The sequence below is a fragment of the Equus przewalskii genome, chromosome 31 (assembly GCF_037783145.1).
Source record: "Equus przewalskii isolate Varuska chromosome 31, EquPr2, whole genome shotgun sequence".
Lineage (NCBI taxonomy): Eukaryota > Metazoa > Chordata > Mammalia > Perissodactyla > Equidae > Equus > Equus przewalskii.
Window position 1 is genome coordinate 24,992,432 of NC_091861.1, and position 15,984 is coordinate 25,008,415.

General features: G+C 37.2%; 1 protein-coding gene across 1 annotated transcript in view; it reads right to left on the reverse strand.

The window, feature by feature from the left end:
* Nucleotides 1-68: 68 nt before the first annotated feature.
* ASPM (assembly factor for spindle microtubules) overlaps nt 69-15,984 on the reverse strand; it is a 50,796-nt gene continuing 34,880 nt past the window's right edge. The window contains exons 19-28 of the mRNA XM_070602380.1: nt 14,314-14,480; nt 12,041-12,137; nt 10,704-10,913; nt 9,536-9,685; nt 8,453-8,644; nt 7,741-7,933; nt 7,451-7,605; nt 5,798-5,974; nt 4,571-4,740; nt 69-1,408 (exon numbers count right to left, since the gene is read on the reverse strand). Of these exons, the coding sequence (XP_070458481.1) occupies nt 1,306-1,408; nt 4,571-4,740; nt 5,798-5,974; nt 7,451-7,605; nt 7,741-7,933; nt 8,453-8,644; nt 9,536-9,685; nt 10,704-10,913; nt 12,041-12,137; nt 14,314-14,480 (1,614 nt within the window). The 3' untranslated portion in view covers nt 69-1,305. The remainder of the gene's footprint in view (nt 1,409-4,570; nt 4,741-5,797; nt 5,975-7,450; nt 7,606-7,740; nt 7,934-8,452; nt 8,645-9,535; nt 9,686-10,703; nt 10,914-12,040; nt 12,138-14,313; nt 14,481-15,984) is intronic.

The following is a 15,984-nucleotide window of genomic DNA, read 5'->3' on the forward strand; positions in this document are numbered from 1 at the left end:
AACATTACTTTCAAACATGCAATAATATGAGTGTTGAACTTCTTAACACAGATGATGAAAACAAGGAGGAAATGGAATAACATCTTTAATGTGTTAAACGAAAATACCTGACAATCTACAATGCTATAACCACTAAAAATATTTTCAGAACTAAAAGTAAAGAAAGATGTCTTCATCTTTACCAATCATTTTTATGCTGGTTGATTATATCCTAGAAGTATAACTTAGCAAAGTAATAGATTGATTGTATTAAGATTCTGTTAAATGAAAGAGAAAGTGTTTGGAAAATACTAAGTACCAAGAGTTCCTAAAATACTTTATTGAAAGGAACAAAACAAAGAGGCATGACAATATCAAAAATTCTCCAGAGTTAATTTCAATATACTCTTTAATATGCCAGTCTGGTCTTTAGAACAATCCTAACCAAATCCTTGACAATTTCAGACTAATAAGGTTTAATCTTTAGGCTAAAAATTAACACATTAAGTAGTTAATTGGTCTCTCCATTTCCAGCTACTACTGATTTACTTCAGATAGTTAAAAACCTTTATGGCTTCCCTGTATGGACAGACTTTGGGACTCTACCAGATTTCAAATAGATGCTAGAAATAGGCTTCCATGGCCCTGGGACCACATCAGTTCAGTATTGATAAGAGTACCCACAGCTATAGAAAAAGAATATGCTTTTATTTCAACACTGAATCATTTTCAGGCCTGTGGTATGTGGCTGGACAACAAGGTTCTACTATAAGCAACACCAGGCTCATCCTAGGTCCAATTTTAACACTAATCAGTTCAAAGATAAGGGTTTTTAGTATATGAATTCATTTGATTTCCCTACAGGGGCCCAATGCCTATCGGATGGTCCAGACAGGCAGGGAAAGAAATGGAGATGTTGTCTATGGCATTTGTGAGATTACTGTACCCTCTTCTCACTGAGTTGGCAGAATCTTAAATTTCCAACATCTGTTTTAGAAAAATGCCTCAATATGTCTATAAAACAGGAGTAATAAGCTATTTTTCTCCCTTTACGAATATACCTATATTCAAAATAAAATAATATCTTAAGATAACAGACATGAATAACAGAGTTATAATCATTTTATGACATACAAGTTTGTTACATGCATAGAGCTATTAAATAATAAAAGAAACAATGACTATAAAAACAGTTTGTTATATACATTTTAAATTTTAATACAAAGTCAGATTTTTGAAGTTATACAAAGCTGAAAACACCTTACTACGCATGATTAGCTTTAATATTTCTTTTTATTGTACATACTGATAAAATGTTTACATTAACTAATAAGGAAGCCCAAGTGTATCCATAACCATTTGAATAGCTTGCAAGGAATTTGTGATTTCTTCCTTGTTATCTCTTCTCAAAACCCAAGCTGGTTTAAGTCTGTGAAGAGAAGAAAAATCTTGTGTTAACAAACTTCTTCTCTTAAAAGTTACCTTTACCTGTCTGTCTTAACTAAAATGTGGCCACTCCCGAACACATCACTTCCCTGACAAGGCTCTCAGACAGGATGGAGGGCTCCATGTTACAGCTTTTACTACTTTCAGGGTATTTCTCTCCATCTTTCCTGAAAGATGATCCTGGCTCCTTTGGAAGTTACGCTATTTAGCTCCACCATTGCCTTTGGGTCAGCTCCCAAACTTCCAGTGTATTCTGCTTTGTAAACTTGGTTCCTGGTTTTCTTTCAGCTCCTGTCACCATGCTCAGTAACTTCAACACCCATGTGGCCAAAAAGCCAATACCCTCATCTCTCAGTCTTTGCTTCCCTTTCCTTCTTTTCCACCACAACCAATCCCTTCTCACATGATCATATTACAGACTTTGTGACCACAAAGTGCACCACCCCTGACGTCTCATTTGGGGACTTCCACTCTCCAACCACTACTTCTGATTCAACTACATCATTTGACTTCATACACCCACTGGGTATATTCTTCCACCTCACTGAGATCTCCAATTCACTTGACCTCAACGCACACCCATCATGCATCAGAATGCTTTTCTCACTCCCCTCTGTTGGCTGTCTTAGGTCCATCAATACAATCCCCTTTGCAGATGCATTAACTCTACTGTTTCTCTTTCCTGTTGAATTCAACTGGAAAGTTCTATTTGGACTCCAAGTTGAATTCAAATATCTGCCTTCTTCATTCCTGTACAGCTGGACATTGCTAAAGAAATTTATAGAACCAGGCTGAGTGATTTATGCCCATAATTGCAAATCTAAATGGGCATTTGATATTTCCTAATATGCTTCCTTTCTCTTTCCCCAAGGTGACGATCTTATTCCTTTCTTCTTTTCAGATGTCCCCTCCATACCCTTTCTGATCTGCTTCTGAGCTAATTCCATCAGAGGGGAGCTCATACATCATTCTCACATAAATCCCTACTACTATATGCATTTCCATCTTCTTATACTTTGCTGTTAAAAATCCAAATAGCTATTAACTGGTGAGTGGTCAAACAAAGCGTGCGATAGCCACAGGACAGAATCGTACTCTGTGATAAAAGAGAATGAAATCTAATCTCTGCATCAACACGGAGGGACCTCAAACGCCTTAAGGGCAGTAAAAGAATCCAATCACAGAAATCTACGTACCGCGTGATTCTATTCACGTGACAATGTACAAAAGGCAAAACTAAACCAGATCAGTAGTTGCCAGACTCTAGGGGTTAAAGGGAGAGAACTGACTGCAAAGGGGCACAAGGGAACTCTGGTGTGACAGAAATATTTTATCTCAGTGGTAGTGGGTTTCACATCTGTATACACTGGTCAAAACTCCATTGACCCACATATCTACACTAGGGTGCATTTACACTGTTGGTCATTTTGCCTCAAAAAACCTGACTATATCAAAAGGAAAAGAAGAATCTATTCATTCATATGCCTTTAATAATAGTTTTTAAAACATAATTAATATTAAAATTTACCAAGTCCTTCAATAAAAATCCTTTGTAGAAAGGGTCTCCATTAAAAATTTCAAGCAAGGAGATATTTTTACTTTTATAATGTGAAATATGAGTGCATGAAAGCAATTTACAAGTATTATACAGATTATAATTATGAGTAATTATAAAGCTGACTGCTATGTAACCCAGATCAAGAAAGAGTGCATTGTCAACACCGTGGAATTTATACCTAGTAGAGAATTGTTGAATCATAGAAAGGAAGAAGGGAGAGAGGAAGGGAAGGGAGAGAGGGAGGGAAGGGAGAGAGGGAGGAAGGAAGGAAATTAAATATCATGAGCTAATTTAGTTCATCAATTAAATCTTTTTATTAATAAGGGAAAATCAGAAAATGATAAATTGATCGTTTAAATAAAATTTTACTGCCTGAGCAAAATGTAAAGTCATAGCTCAAGTTCTAAAGTTATAAATTTTGGTTACATAAAGTTATAAAGTTATAAAGTTACCAATGAATTCATGACTAATAACAAATCTGTACCTTAAATCAGTATTATAATTCTAATTTACGTCATCTAACAGAAGAATGTTGCTGGAGTTCTCCACAATAGAAGACCAATATTTGTCATAGGAAATTCATCAAATATTACTCGTATAAGAGGATGAGTTTTACTGTATGCAAATTATATCTCAATAAACTTGACTTTAAAACTATGCAATAGCAAAGTGAAATGACTACAAAGCTTCTAAGTGCTGACTCTAAACTTCAGACCTTCATCCACAGAGCAGCAGCAGAGTCTGCATCTGGCACCGGTCTGCGGGTCACAGCTGGAGCACTGCACAAGGGCTGGCGGTGCTTCATGTCTGATTCTGTGACAAGAATCCTACTCAGACGGTCTTGTGTACGAGGAGATCAGATCACCCTGTATGATGCAGACTGGCCCTAAACCCAACAACAGGTGTCCTTCCAGAGACACAGAGGAGGGAGAAGGAGAAGACAGGCAGAGGAGGGAGCTCTACAGCCAGAAGTCAGGACACCTGGCACCAGAACTGGAGAAGTCCAGGAAGAAAGCTACCCTAGAGCCTTCAGAGAAAATGAGGGCCTCACTGACTCCTTGACTTGGAACTTCTGCTTTCAAGAACTGTGAGAGAACAGGTTACTGTGGTTTAAGGCCACTAGGTTTGTGGTTATCTGTTACAGCAGCTCTAGGAAACTAACACAGGGTCTCACAGAGAACCTCTCTAGAAGGAGAAATTTGCAGTATCAGGGTGATCCCAGGAGGGGTTAGAGGTTGATATTTTGGCCAAGACGGATTTCTGACAGCTCTCAAACAGTGTAGCTTGTCCTACGTGCAGAAAAAAAAATTGGCATAGCAAAGCTTATAAAAACCTAATTCTTAGTCTTAGTGCTTTACTATTTAATAGAAGGAATTTATTGAATAACTACTAAATACCCAAAGCTATCATGTTATTACTTCATTATTTATTGAGACCATCTCCTTTAAAAATTTACCAAGGCTTCTATTCTTTTTCATAGGTTGTTTCTCCAATGTCAACTACAATATTTTGCTTATAGTAGGTACTTAAATATTTGCTGAATGAACGAATGAATGACACAAAATGATAGAGTACATTTCTGCTTACCTTGAAACTATTCTGGTTCTGACAGGTGTTTCTGGAATAAAGGGGATGCTCATAGAAGAATTCACCTTTTGTTTATACAGTATTCTTTCAGTATTCATTTTATGTTTACGAGCTGTAAGTTTGTAGAGACTATAAATGCAGTCAACAATTTTGGACCTACTTCGAACATCCTAAAAAAGAAAATGTACCTTTATTAAAATGAATAAGAATTAAATTTTGCATCCCTTCTGTGCTAACAAAGTCAATCATAATGAATAAACACTATGCAGTAAACTTATGAGCTTTTAACAATTAAAAGTCAAGCTCTCTAAGTTTAGTAGTAAGATTGGTTTAAATTATGAATTAATATGTAAGAATTATAAAGAAGGCAAATATTCAAAAATTGTACACTTAACTGCATACTGAATTAAAAGGCAAATATTCTCCAGTTACCAAGTCCTGCGAATTTCACCTTTTCAAAGATTCCGAAGTTATCCACTTCCCTCTCACTGAGACAACCCCAGGTCAAGTACCATCTCTTGCCTGGACCACTGCACATCTCACTTGCCTCCTTCCCTAATGGTCTCCCTGCATCCACACATGCTCTCCCAAATCCATCCTTCAATCACCAGCCAGACTGATGTTAAAACTTAGACTGGAACATATTCCCTTGCTTAAAAGCCTTCAGTGGTTTCCTATTGTTCTCAGGAAAGGCCACAATCCTATCCCAGCCTATGACCACATCTACATTGACTGTAACACCTCAAGAGAATAACTCAGAGGTCTCAGAGTAGAAAAGCTTGAAATATACTTATGGTTACAACAGGAGGAGGAGGAGTCACACATATCTGATTTTCTACCTGGCTAGGATAATTTGTCACTTCCCTCAGTTAAATGGAAAATGGTTACTAATATGGCTGCAATAGATTCTTTTTTTTTTTTTAAGATTGGCACCTGAGGTAACATGTGTTGCCAATCTTTTTTCTCCTTCTTTTTCTCCTCCCCAAAGCCCCCCAGTACATAGTTGTATGTTCTCATTGTAGGTCCTTCTGGTGGTGCAAGATTCTACTTTTATAATTCAGTTTCTTTAATACATAAGCAACAACTCATATATTAACACAAAATGTAGGTTTGAACACACACAAAATGCTACTTACGATGTGACAGTTACTGAAGGAAAAGTATAAAAGTCTTAGACCTAAGAACAAATCAAAATAACCTCAAAGAAAGTAACTGATTAATACTTACAGAGGCTCGATTTGTTGTCTTCAGTAAAAGAGCTAACAAACAACAGGTTTTTATGAAAATGCTTCCACCTTTGTCTGCAACTTTGTCACCAGGCTTTTCTCGGTACATTTGCAAAAGCTGCAACAGTGTATCTATACAATTTTCTACATCATAAACTGCCGAAGTAGTTTTTTCATACTTGAAAAGAACAGAATAAAATTAAAAGTTATAACAAACACATACACTCTTAGAAACAGCCCAACCAAAAAGAAAGCTCAAAGAAATTTTGGGTCCATCTGCAGCAAGTGCCAAGGACTTCATGAAATGACATTTTGACATTACTTTCACTTCTGTATCCATCTCCTATGCACATCGGCATTTTGTTTTCTTCCCAGCCTACAGAAAATGAATCAAATTGAACACCTTAAAGAAAATAGAAACAAGCTTAAAGACAAGGTCGTTTTGGTGAGAACCTCTTAGGGAAAAGGTAACTTATCTGTGATAGCTAATCATAGGGGTAGATAAAAATAAAGGCAGGATTTAGTTAGTGACCCTAATACATGCTTCTCGAGAGGAAGAGGAGCTTGCTTTAAAACAAAATAAATCTGACACTAGTAAGTCTAGGATATACGTTCCCTGCCCCAGTTATCCAACTGCATCATTAGATTCCTATTGAAATTTGCATGGTAACAAATAATGCTAACGACACTAAGCCAAAAATAACAAGACAATGTTCACAATTAATATTTAAAATTTGGCACGTCTGTGTATCAAGCACTTTATGTACACTGACTCATTTAATCCTCAGAATAACATTATGAGGTAGGTACTGTTACTGCACCCATATTACAGTTAAAGAAAGGGAAGCACAGAGAGGCTAAGTAACCTACAGTAAACTGCAGAGCTGGGGTTCAAACCCAAGCAGTTTGGCATCAGAGTCTGTATTCTTAACCACTCCTTCTCAATAAGAAGATACCGGGTAAAGTGCTTTGAGTTGTGGCTGAGGGGGTGGGTGGCAAAGATCAATCTGTCATCTCGGTACCTTGGGTTGCACGCATTATAGTTTACTACAGCTATCTGCTCCCAGCCCAAAGCCAAACGACTTAAATCCTAGTACAGAGTCCTACAGGGTGACTAAGTTAGAGCAGTATCTTTATCATGTTATCCCAGACATGAATCTAAGAGGTCCTATTGTTCTGATACAAGGCAGTGGATAAGAACACCAGCTCCGGAAATAGACAGAAATGATCCACATTCAGCTCCAGCACTTAGCTCACTCGAGGCCTAAGCCCAGGAACTTCACATCTATGAGAATTACTGTTCCTTCTCTATGAACGCGAAAAATAACAGGAACTAGCTTAGAGGGTTACTGTGCGGACTAAATTAAATGATGAATGAAAAACAGTAGCACACAGTAAGTACTCAACAAATGTTAGTCATCATTGTTATTTACATTGTAAAGACAGAAGAAATAAAATTGTAAAAAATTCTGTTTTTTCTACATTTCTCTGCACAGTGATGTTAACAGATTAAACATTCTTCCCCCTAAGACTCTGGCACATGAATGAATTTTAACTTGGAGATCTAAGTTCTCGTGACGAGCAAGCATAAACTTAATTTGCTGAGTCAGATTTCTTGACCAATGAACGTTTCGTTATTAAAATGGAAAACCACCTTAGCGACATTAAGCAGGACTTGTACAGCGTAGCTGATGACTTCCATACAAGGGACGCTACGATTGCAACTTCGGATCAGAACAAATATTTTAGAAATCGCTCCACTCTGGGCCATGTTCTCACAACAGAGGGGAGACAATCGAGTAACCACCTCTGAAAGAGATAAAAAGGGATGAATTCACAGCAACAAAATGTTTCAGCTAATAATGTATAAGATTCTTTTTATTCTCAAAGGTAAAAATGCATTTCTAACCTTATACAAGGTATTGTTAAAACACAGCAACTAACCTAGGTGCTTTAAAGCCTCAAGAATGGCAGACAGGTGCTTATATGTCAAAAGATAATGAAGGGCAAGTGTGGTTCTTCTGTAGAGTTTGTTTTCTTCTCGAATCTCCTTATTCACAAGCTGAAGACTTAGTCGTATAGCTTTAATTTTCGTACAATCATTTTTCTTCCTCCAAGAATACCCTCTCCATAATGCCTTAAGGAGATAAAACATAGCAATTTTAAGGTTACAGCCCGTGATGTTTTCAACGTGTATCTACATCTATTTCCACAAAGTAAATAGTTTCAGTAAATGTATATTATGTGAGCAGATTCAACTAATGCCTCAGTTCAGGTTCTAATAAATAGCAAAATCAATTTTTCTAAAAAGAAATACATATAATATTCCTGTGTATAAACTAAAACATCATCCAATGATCAAAGATGTCTAAGTACTCCAAATGCTAAAACACTTTTCCATCTTTCAGTCAGAAACTTCCTTTAGGAAATTCAAAAACAAAGGCCTAGCAATGAAATCATGGTGGGGAAGATAAAGGTATTGAGATGACAGACTGATCTTCCTCATCATAATTTCATTGTACAGTATTTATGAGTTATTCTATTGGCTAATCTCAGGCTTTCTAAAATGTATGTGACTGTGTTGTTACATGTTAGACATCATGTGGATGAATTTCAAACCAAAGTCTTGAAATAAAATCATTACATTTTCAGTTACCTGAATTTTAGTGATTCTGGCATTTAGCTGTTCCTGTTTTTTACGGAGGAGAAAACGGCGTACTGCTTTCTGTATTACTGATGCGGCCCTATTTCGCTGGCTCAGACGTTCTTGAACTTCATGCTGAACTTTCATGATGCTATGATATCTCTGAAGAAACTTTCTGTGCTGTAATCTTGCTCGAAACCATCTCTGTTTAAAACACATGAAGATATTTTTCTTTACTTCAGGTTTTTAAAGTAAATAAATACACATATACACATACATATATAAATGAAACAAACAGAATACTATCTCGAATTATCTTTCAACCCTCCCTGTGGCATTACTTCTCTACTCCACTTGATGCAAATCCTTCCAGTCCACATTGGGGTGGGGGTGTGTGTGTGTGTGTGTGTGTGTGTGTGTGTGTGAATTTGATCCTGCACAACATTGCCTTCATTTCACAATTTATAAAAATTCTATCAAGTTGTACATATCATTCTGCAATTTGTTCTTCCAACAATATTTTATATATATATATATATATAATATATATATGTTAACATATACAAACACAATTCTTATTCAGAATACATAAAGAACTCCTATAAATTATTAGAAAAAAGATGCTCAACAGAAAAATGAGCAAAGTATATGGGGGAAAAAACACATTAAAAAAAAAGCACACAATACACACATAAGAATTTGAATAATCAACACTTAAGAAAAATTTTTTACAACTGCTAGCAATCAAGGAAATTACAAACAAAAATGAAGTATAATTTGTCACTCATCAAAATGGCAAAAATCAGGTCTTCTAATGTGCGTGTTGGCAAGGATGCAGAGAAACAGGTACCCTCCAACTTTGTTCGTAGGAGTGTAAATGAGTACAATTACTTCAGAGAATAATTCACAGCTTCACTCCAGTGTCGTAAAACATTGACCTATTTCTAACTCATCAAATCAGCCCAACAGCTATATGGCAAAAGGCTAAATATTATACGACCTTAGCATAAAGTATTTGGAAATTGCTTATTATAAATATAAGAAATTTATAACAAAAATTATATCACACATTTTTACTGCAAAGGAAATGCTAACCTGGATACAGATAACTGAATTAACCTGCTCTTCTGCATTCTTCACAGCCATGTGACGTTTGTATGCTCTTTGAATTCTAACAGCAGACAGGTGATAATATGCAGCGGCCGTGAAGTGAAGGAGCCTAGTTTTGGCTCTCTGTTCTAAAATCTAAAGAAGAAAAGAAATATATTAATTACCAAATATTTGAATCTTAAGACTTCAATCAGTGTTTATTTTTGTATATCTTCCATAACAAAGTATATAAATTAGCAATGAAGAATGAACGTTTAATTATTAAAATGATTTACATTGTAACTCTAAGTGATTATACTTCTTTAATATACAGTATTTCCAATTGTGTAGCTATAATCGAGTATAGAATGCAAAGTTATATTTGAGGCACTTTACGAAAGAATAATAGCATTTAATTTAACTAGACTGCCAAATAACAGCTAGCTAAACCTTTGAATGTACTAATTATGAGAGAGGTATATAAATATTAAACTTTAAAAAGGTTACAGTGTTCCAGGCAGAACTGTGGGAGATGGTGATATTTAAGCAGACAAAATCACTTGAATTGATTTCTCCCGTATTAGACGGTCTAGCACAAGTCCAGCATAAGACTTTCGTAGAAGCTTTCTACCGTGGCCTTTGGCCGTCAGATTTCCAATTTATATTTAATGAACAAAATGGAAAAGATTTCTCCTTTTTCACCTAAAATTTAATTATTTTGTCTTTGCCAGCGCTTCGTCTATTGAATGCACAAGACCTCATGAACTCCCTACGAAGGATTCTCTCCTGCTGAAGACGTGGACGTTATCACGGGAATGGTACTTACAACACCTCAAAGAGTAGCTTGTGGAAGCAAAAGGCTACTGCGCAACAACCTCCTTCACATATGGGAGCCCTTCCCTCATCCTCCTTTCTGCTCCTTTGTTAAGATTTATTACACAAGAGAAAGTTTATTCTGCATTTTTGGTGAGCATCTATGGGACACAGGCTTATGGAACAAAAATCTACAGCCGCCAGGGATCTTGATCCATGGCTCTGCTGAAGTTGAATAAACTCAAGTTAACGGTTATATCAGTTCTGAAATCGTTCTTCAAAATCTAAAATTTCTTAACACAATTTAACATCAAATACTTTCATTTCAAAAGAGTGAGATATTCTACTTAAAAATACTTACTCTTTTTCTTACTAACCAACCACGCACCAGTGCTTGCAGAACAACTGTAGATTTTTTTAACTCAAGATATTTTATTCTTTCACACTTCCCAGCCTTTCTGGCTCGAATATATCTTTGTATGGTCAAGGCGGCAGACTTCTGCCGAAGAAAGCGCTGCCTTCCTTTATATCCTCTAAAACTCGCTTGGATCAAACAAGCAGCTTGATGTCTCTGTAAGAAAACATTTGCAAGTAACATTAATAGATAGAAATAATAATTCCCACCCACCCGAGATTCTTGAATTTCTCACTGTAATGTGAGATGGTGTAATTATGACTTTTTTTACATTTTTAGCTTAAGAATGTCATATTTCATAGACAAGAAAAGGTGATGGTGTATGATTTCTAAACCCATACGGGTCCACAGCTAAAAATGAAGTTTTCATGAAGGTGCAAGCCAGGGTCAAGAGATGCCTGATGCTCTTTCTCTCTCATCCTCTTGAAACTTTTCATTGTGAAAGGGAAAAGGACTAATATGACTACAGGACAAATACCTTTGGTAAAAATGCTAGCTACCATATACAGTACAGAATGGGCATTAGAAACAGCTATGAGGAAAGCTGTTGCTTCAAGAACCATAGCATACAACCAGCACATCTTATTCCTTAATTATATAACACTTGAGGACCAAATTCTAAGACACATACAGAAGTATAATGAGTTGAAATGGGAATTGGTTTGTTTTACAGCACAGATCCCCGCCTACTAGCTGAATGAGCTTGGGCAGCCACGCTCCTTTTCTAGACCTCAGGTTCCTCATCATAAAATGGGTACAGTAGTAATAACTACCTCGCAGGTTATTACAAGGATCACATTAGTCAGTAAATAAACAGGAGCAGGTGTAATAACAACAGTGCCTATACAATCACAGTGAATATTACATGAATATCGGAACTTTCAAGTAAAATTTCCATTTTGATTTCTTTAAAAAAGACCATAGGTACTGCAGGTATTCTAAAACTTTGATGCTAAATATTTTATATAGATCACCAATTGTGGCTTAGAGAGTATGTTAAATTTTCGACTTGTACTAGATAAAATATACTAGATCTATTACGACTTTCTCCAGAGCAATTATTTATTCTAAAAGTCACTTCAAACTTGGGTTTGAGAATATTTTATGAATACAGATATATAAACAAAAACACCCACGAATACTATTTTTATGTGAATATAATTTTTACTTGATTGCAATGATGTGTTTAAAATACATGTACAGTTAGGTCTTAAAATCATTTTTCTTGTTTTCTATTTCCTAAAGTAGTTCTTTGCAAATGAGCTGTGTTTTTTTACACCTACTTTTATCACTAAGAAGCGCTCACGAGCTATTCTTCCAGAAAGTGTAGCTCTCCATTTTCTCTGAATGATAACTGCCGATGCTCTCACATTCAAAAACCTAAAGAGTAGTTATTGGAAAGCAATTTCAAATTATTTTCATCTATGCAACAAGTATTTATTGCCCCCGTTTTAAATACTAGAACAGAAAGAAAATATGAGAAAGGCAATGAGAGAATGAAGGAAAGTGAAGGAGTATAACTTATTCCTGAGTTCTAGCCATCAGAATTTTACACACAGAAATTGACACAATGAAAAACAAGTTGTGCAACCGGCAATATTCCAGTGGGCAAGAAATAGGAAGTTGTAGAACGACAAAGAATTCTGAACAGGATCGAAAGAAGGTGCGATGACGCAGACCAGACACAGCCTGGGTAAAGGGGGTGGTGGGGGAAGTAATGGTGGAGTCTATAATCTGAGGCCATATCACACGTGAGTCACGGGCAGACACGACGTGGCCAAGAAGAGACTGGAGGGATGAGGGCAGCACCAGAAAAGTGCAACATGGACACTCATCTGAAGGGAAAGGCAGGAATCAAAATATCTAAACTGGGGTCGGCCTGGTGGCATAGCAGTTAAATTCGCATGCTCTGCTTCAGCAGCCAGGGTTCGCAGGTTCAGATCCTGGGTGCGGACATGGCACCACTTATCAAGCCACACTGTGGTAGGCATCCCACATATAAAGTAGAGGAAGATGGGCACAGATGTTAGCTCAGGGCCAGTCTTCCTCAGCAAAAAGAGGAGGATTGTCAGTGGATGTTAGCTCAGGGCTAATCTTCCTCAAAGGAAAAAAAAAAATCTAAACAGAAAGAGTCTGTAAACAGAATCGGAGAAAAATTAAAAACGTAGGGGCTAGAGACTAAACTTGAGGCAATCAACATAGTGTCACAGACGAAAATTGAGAATGGACAGGCTCCTTGACCTGCTCCTGGTAACACGGAGAAAGTTGAAACTAAAGTCATGTGGCCACATCTCTTAGAAATTAAGGCTGAGTGTCAATGAGAAAAATGCAGCATTTTGCTACAGGAAAATTAGATATTGGTCCTTCAGTGGACAGTGGCAACTCCATCTTTATATGGGAAGCCCTGATTCCACCACGAAACTCATTAAGGAACTCTTCTAATACCAATGTGCTTTCCTACAACAACCTTTAAAACCATCACTGATACGATAATTCACCAAGTCTTGGAACTGAAGAAAAATTCTTAAACTATAAAATAAAAAATAATATAGGTGATCTGGTAAGAGCTTCTGAAAATGTGTTTAAAAGAAATGAACTAGAAATAGGGAAATACAATTAACATAGACAAGTTGGGAATTAGGTCTTCATCATTAAGGATAAAAAGTACAGGAAACAGTACAAAGTAACAAGAAAAAAAAAGAAAAATGAGTAAGAAAACAAATTTTGTCAGCAGCTGAATCAATAAACAAAAGGGGCCAATGCACTTTAATAAGAAAACCAAGATTTACTAGCTTTATTTTATTCACTTCCCACGCCTCCATCATTAGCTTCATCCCTATGAACCTGAAGTAATCCAGTTCATGAAAATATTTTTTACTGAATTATATCATCAAGGCTTTATCTTAAAAAATAAGAGTCTTAGGGGCCGGCCCAATGGCATGGTGGTTGGGTTCGTGCACTCTGCTTCAGAGACCTGGGGTTTGCAGGTTCGGATCCTGGTGCTGACAGACACACTGCTCATCAAATCATGCTGTGGCAGTGTCCCACATAGAAAATGGAGGAAGACTGGCACAGATGTTAGCTCAGGGCCAATCTTCTTCACCAAAAAACAAAACAAAAAAAGTCTTAGAGATATATTTTGTTCCACTAATGGAGAAAACACCAACAAATCAAACTATACAAATTAGGTATAGCAAGTATTTTAAAAGAAAAATCAGGGCCAGCCCCAGTGGCCTAGTGGTTAAATTCAGTGCACTCCACTTCAGAGGCCCAGGTTCTGTTCCTTGGTGCAGACCTACACCACTCGTCTGTCAGTGGCCAAGCTGTCGTGGTGGCTCACATACAAAAAGAGGAAGATTGGCAACAGACATTAGCTCAGGGCAAATCTTCCTCAGCAAAAAAAAAAAAAAAAAAAAAGAGGAAGGTGGCAATAGATGTTAGCTCAGGGTGAATCTTCCTCAGGAAAAAAAATCAATAAGCAGTATCACTTTATATAAAGACCTGGCTACTACACACGGCACCCCTCATACTCTCCCACACAGCTATGATACATTACCGTCTTCTCTCCAGTTTGGTAGAGAAGTAACCTTGAATGATTTTAACAGCTTGTAGTACAGCTAGATAATCCTTACGGGCTTTCCGGCTCCTATACCAGGCTTGAATCTTACAGGCAGCTTTCACTTCACGCAAATATTTCCTGGCTTTATATCCCCTCCACACAGCCTGTTAAACACGTAAATATAACAAAGATGCAGTGAGATGTCTATTTTCTCGTAAATTGGAAGAATCACGAGTAAAGACAGTTAATACAAGGTTAAGCAGACAAAAATCAATTGCAGAAATAAAGTCAGATCCCGACTCTTCTATTAGACTCATTCATCTCCGACACATAACGAGCCTCTAAGAACAGTGGAGCTCACCACAGTGAACGCCTGTCACCTGCTCCATCACGCATACCCTGTGGCTGGCAGACAACTGAGCCCACCATAACCCTGACAAATGTACAAAAACTGTACGATGTGCACAACATCTGGAAAGCCAGATATGTGTATTGTGCTCACTATCTCAATCGATTTGGAAGAACAGAAAGAAAACAGACACCCTGAGTACTCCACTTCCGGGAAAGAACTAGGAATCCTTCCCACGTCCCACCCCACCCACCCACCCCACACACATCCAGGGTTGCGTGTCCTGCCTGCAGCAGTATCCTGAGAGCAGGTGTCTATCGGAGGACTGTCAGATTTTCCAATTTCGGTCGCCTTGTGGCCGACTAAGAGTTTCAGTAACAGTTTAAACTCATAAAGCGCTTAGCGCTGTACGAAGCGGTGTAAGCCCTACAATAACACAGGTAGGCAATATTATTCCCTCTAATCTGGAGATGAGGGAACCACGGCCCAGAGAAGTTGAGTAACTTGTTGACGTCACAGGTAATAAGTAGCAGAGGTATCTTATTTAATCTTTATAAATATCTTGTGAGATGATTATTAAGATCTCTATTTTACAAAACAGAAATTGACGTTGAGAAAGAAGAGACTTGTTACCACATAGCTAGTAAGTGATAGAGTCAAGATCCGAACCCAAGTCTGTTTGACTCCAAAACACCTACAATAAATCCTGCAGCCTCACCTTATAAGGGAAATAAGCTCCAACTTCAGTTAACAGGCAAGACTTTTATGTAGAGTCAAAACTACTCTTGTGATGGCCGTAACTCACTCACCGTATATTATATGTGGTTTTTATGTAAACAAAGCTGAATACCAACATATCGGTATTCATGGTGGGAGTCAGGCATCAGTACTTTTAAAGATTCCAAGTGATTTCAATGTGCATTAAAGTGTGAGACCACTGGACTATGTTAACGACTAGATGCATAAGTATAATTTTATAATTTAATTATATAAAAGTAAAAAACAAGGTTGTGTTTTCACAAGGTTGTTATTTTGGCTTTTGTATCATTTCGGCTAACTATCACCGTAACTAACACATCCAGTTAACACCTTTCAGTCCTTAACTTCTGGGCAGCATTTGGAATTGGAGCGTTCCTTTCTTCCTCCCTCGACCCTTGGCTTCCTGATACCTTTATTTTAGTTTTCTTTGTTCCCTCTTAATACCACACGTTGGCTTCTCTTCTCGATACCCTTAAATTTTGACTTTCTTCAATGTTCAAGCCCCAGGCCCTCTTCTTTTGCCCATTTTATACATTCTTCCTAGGTGAGCCCATCACTCC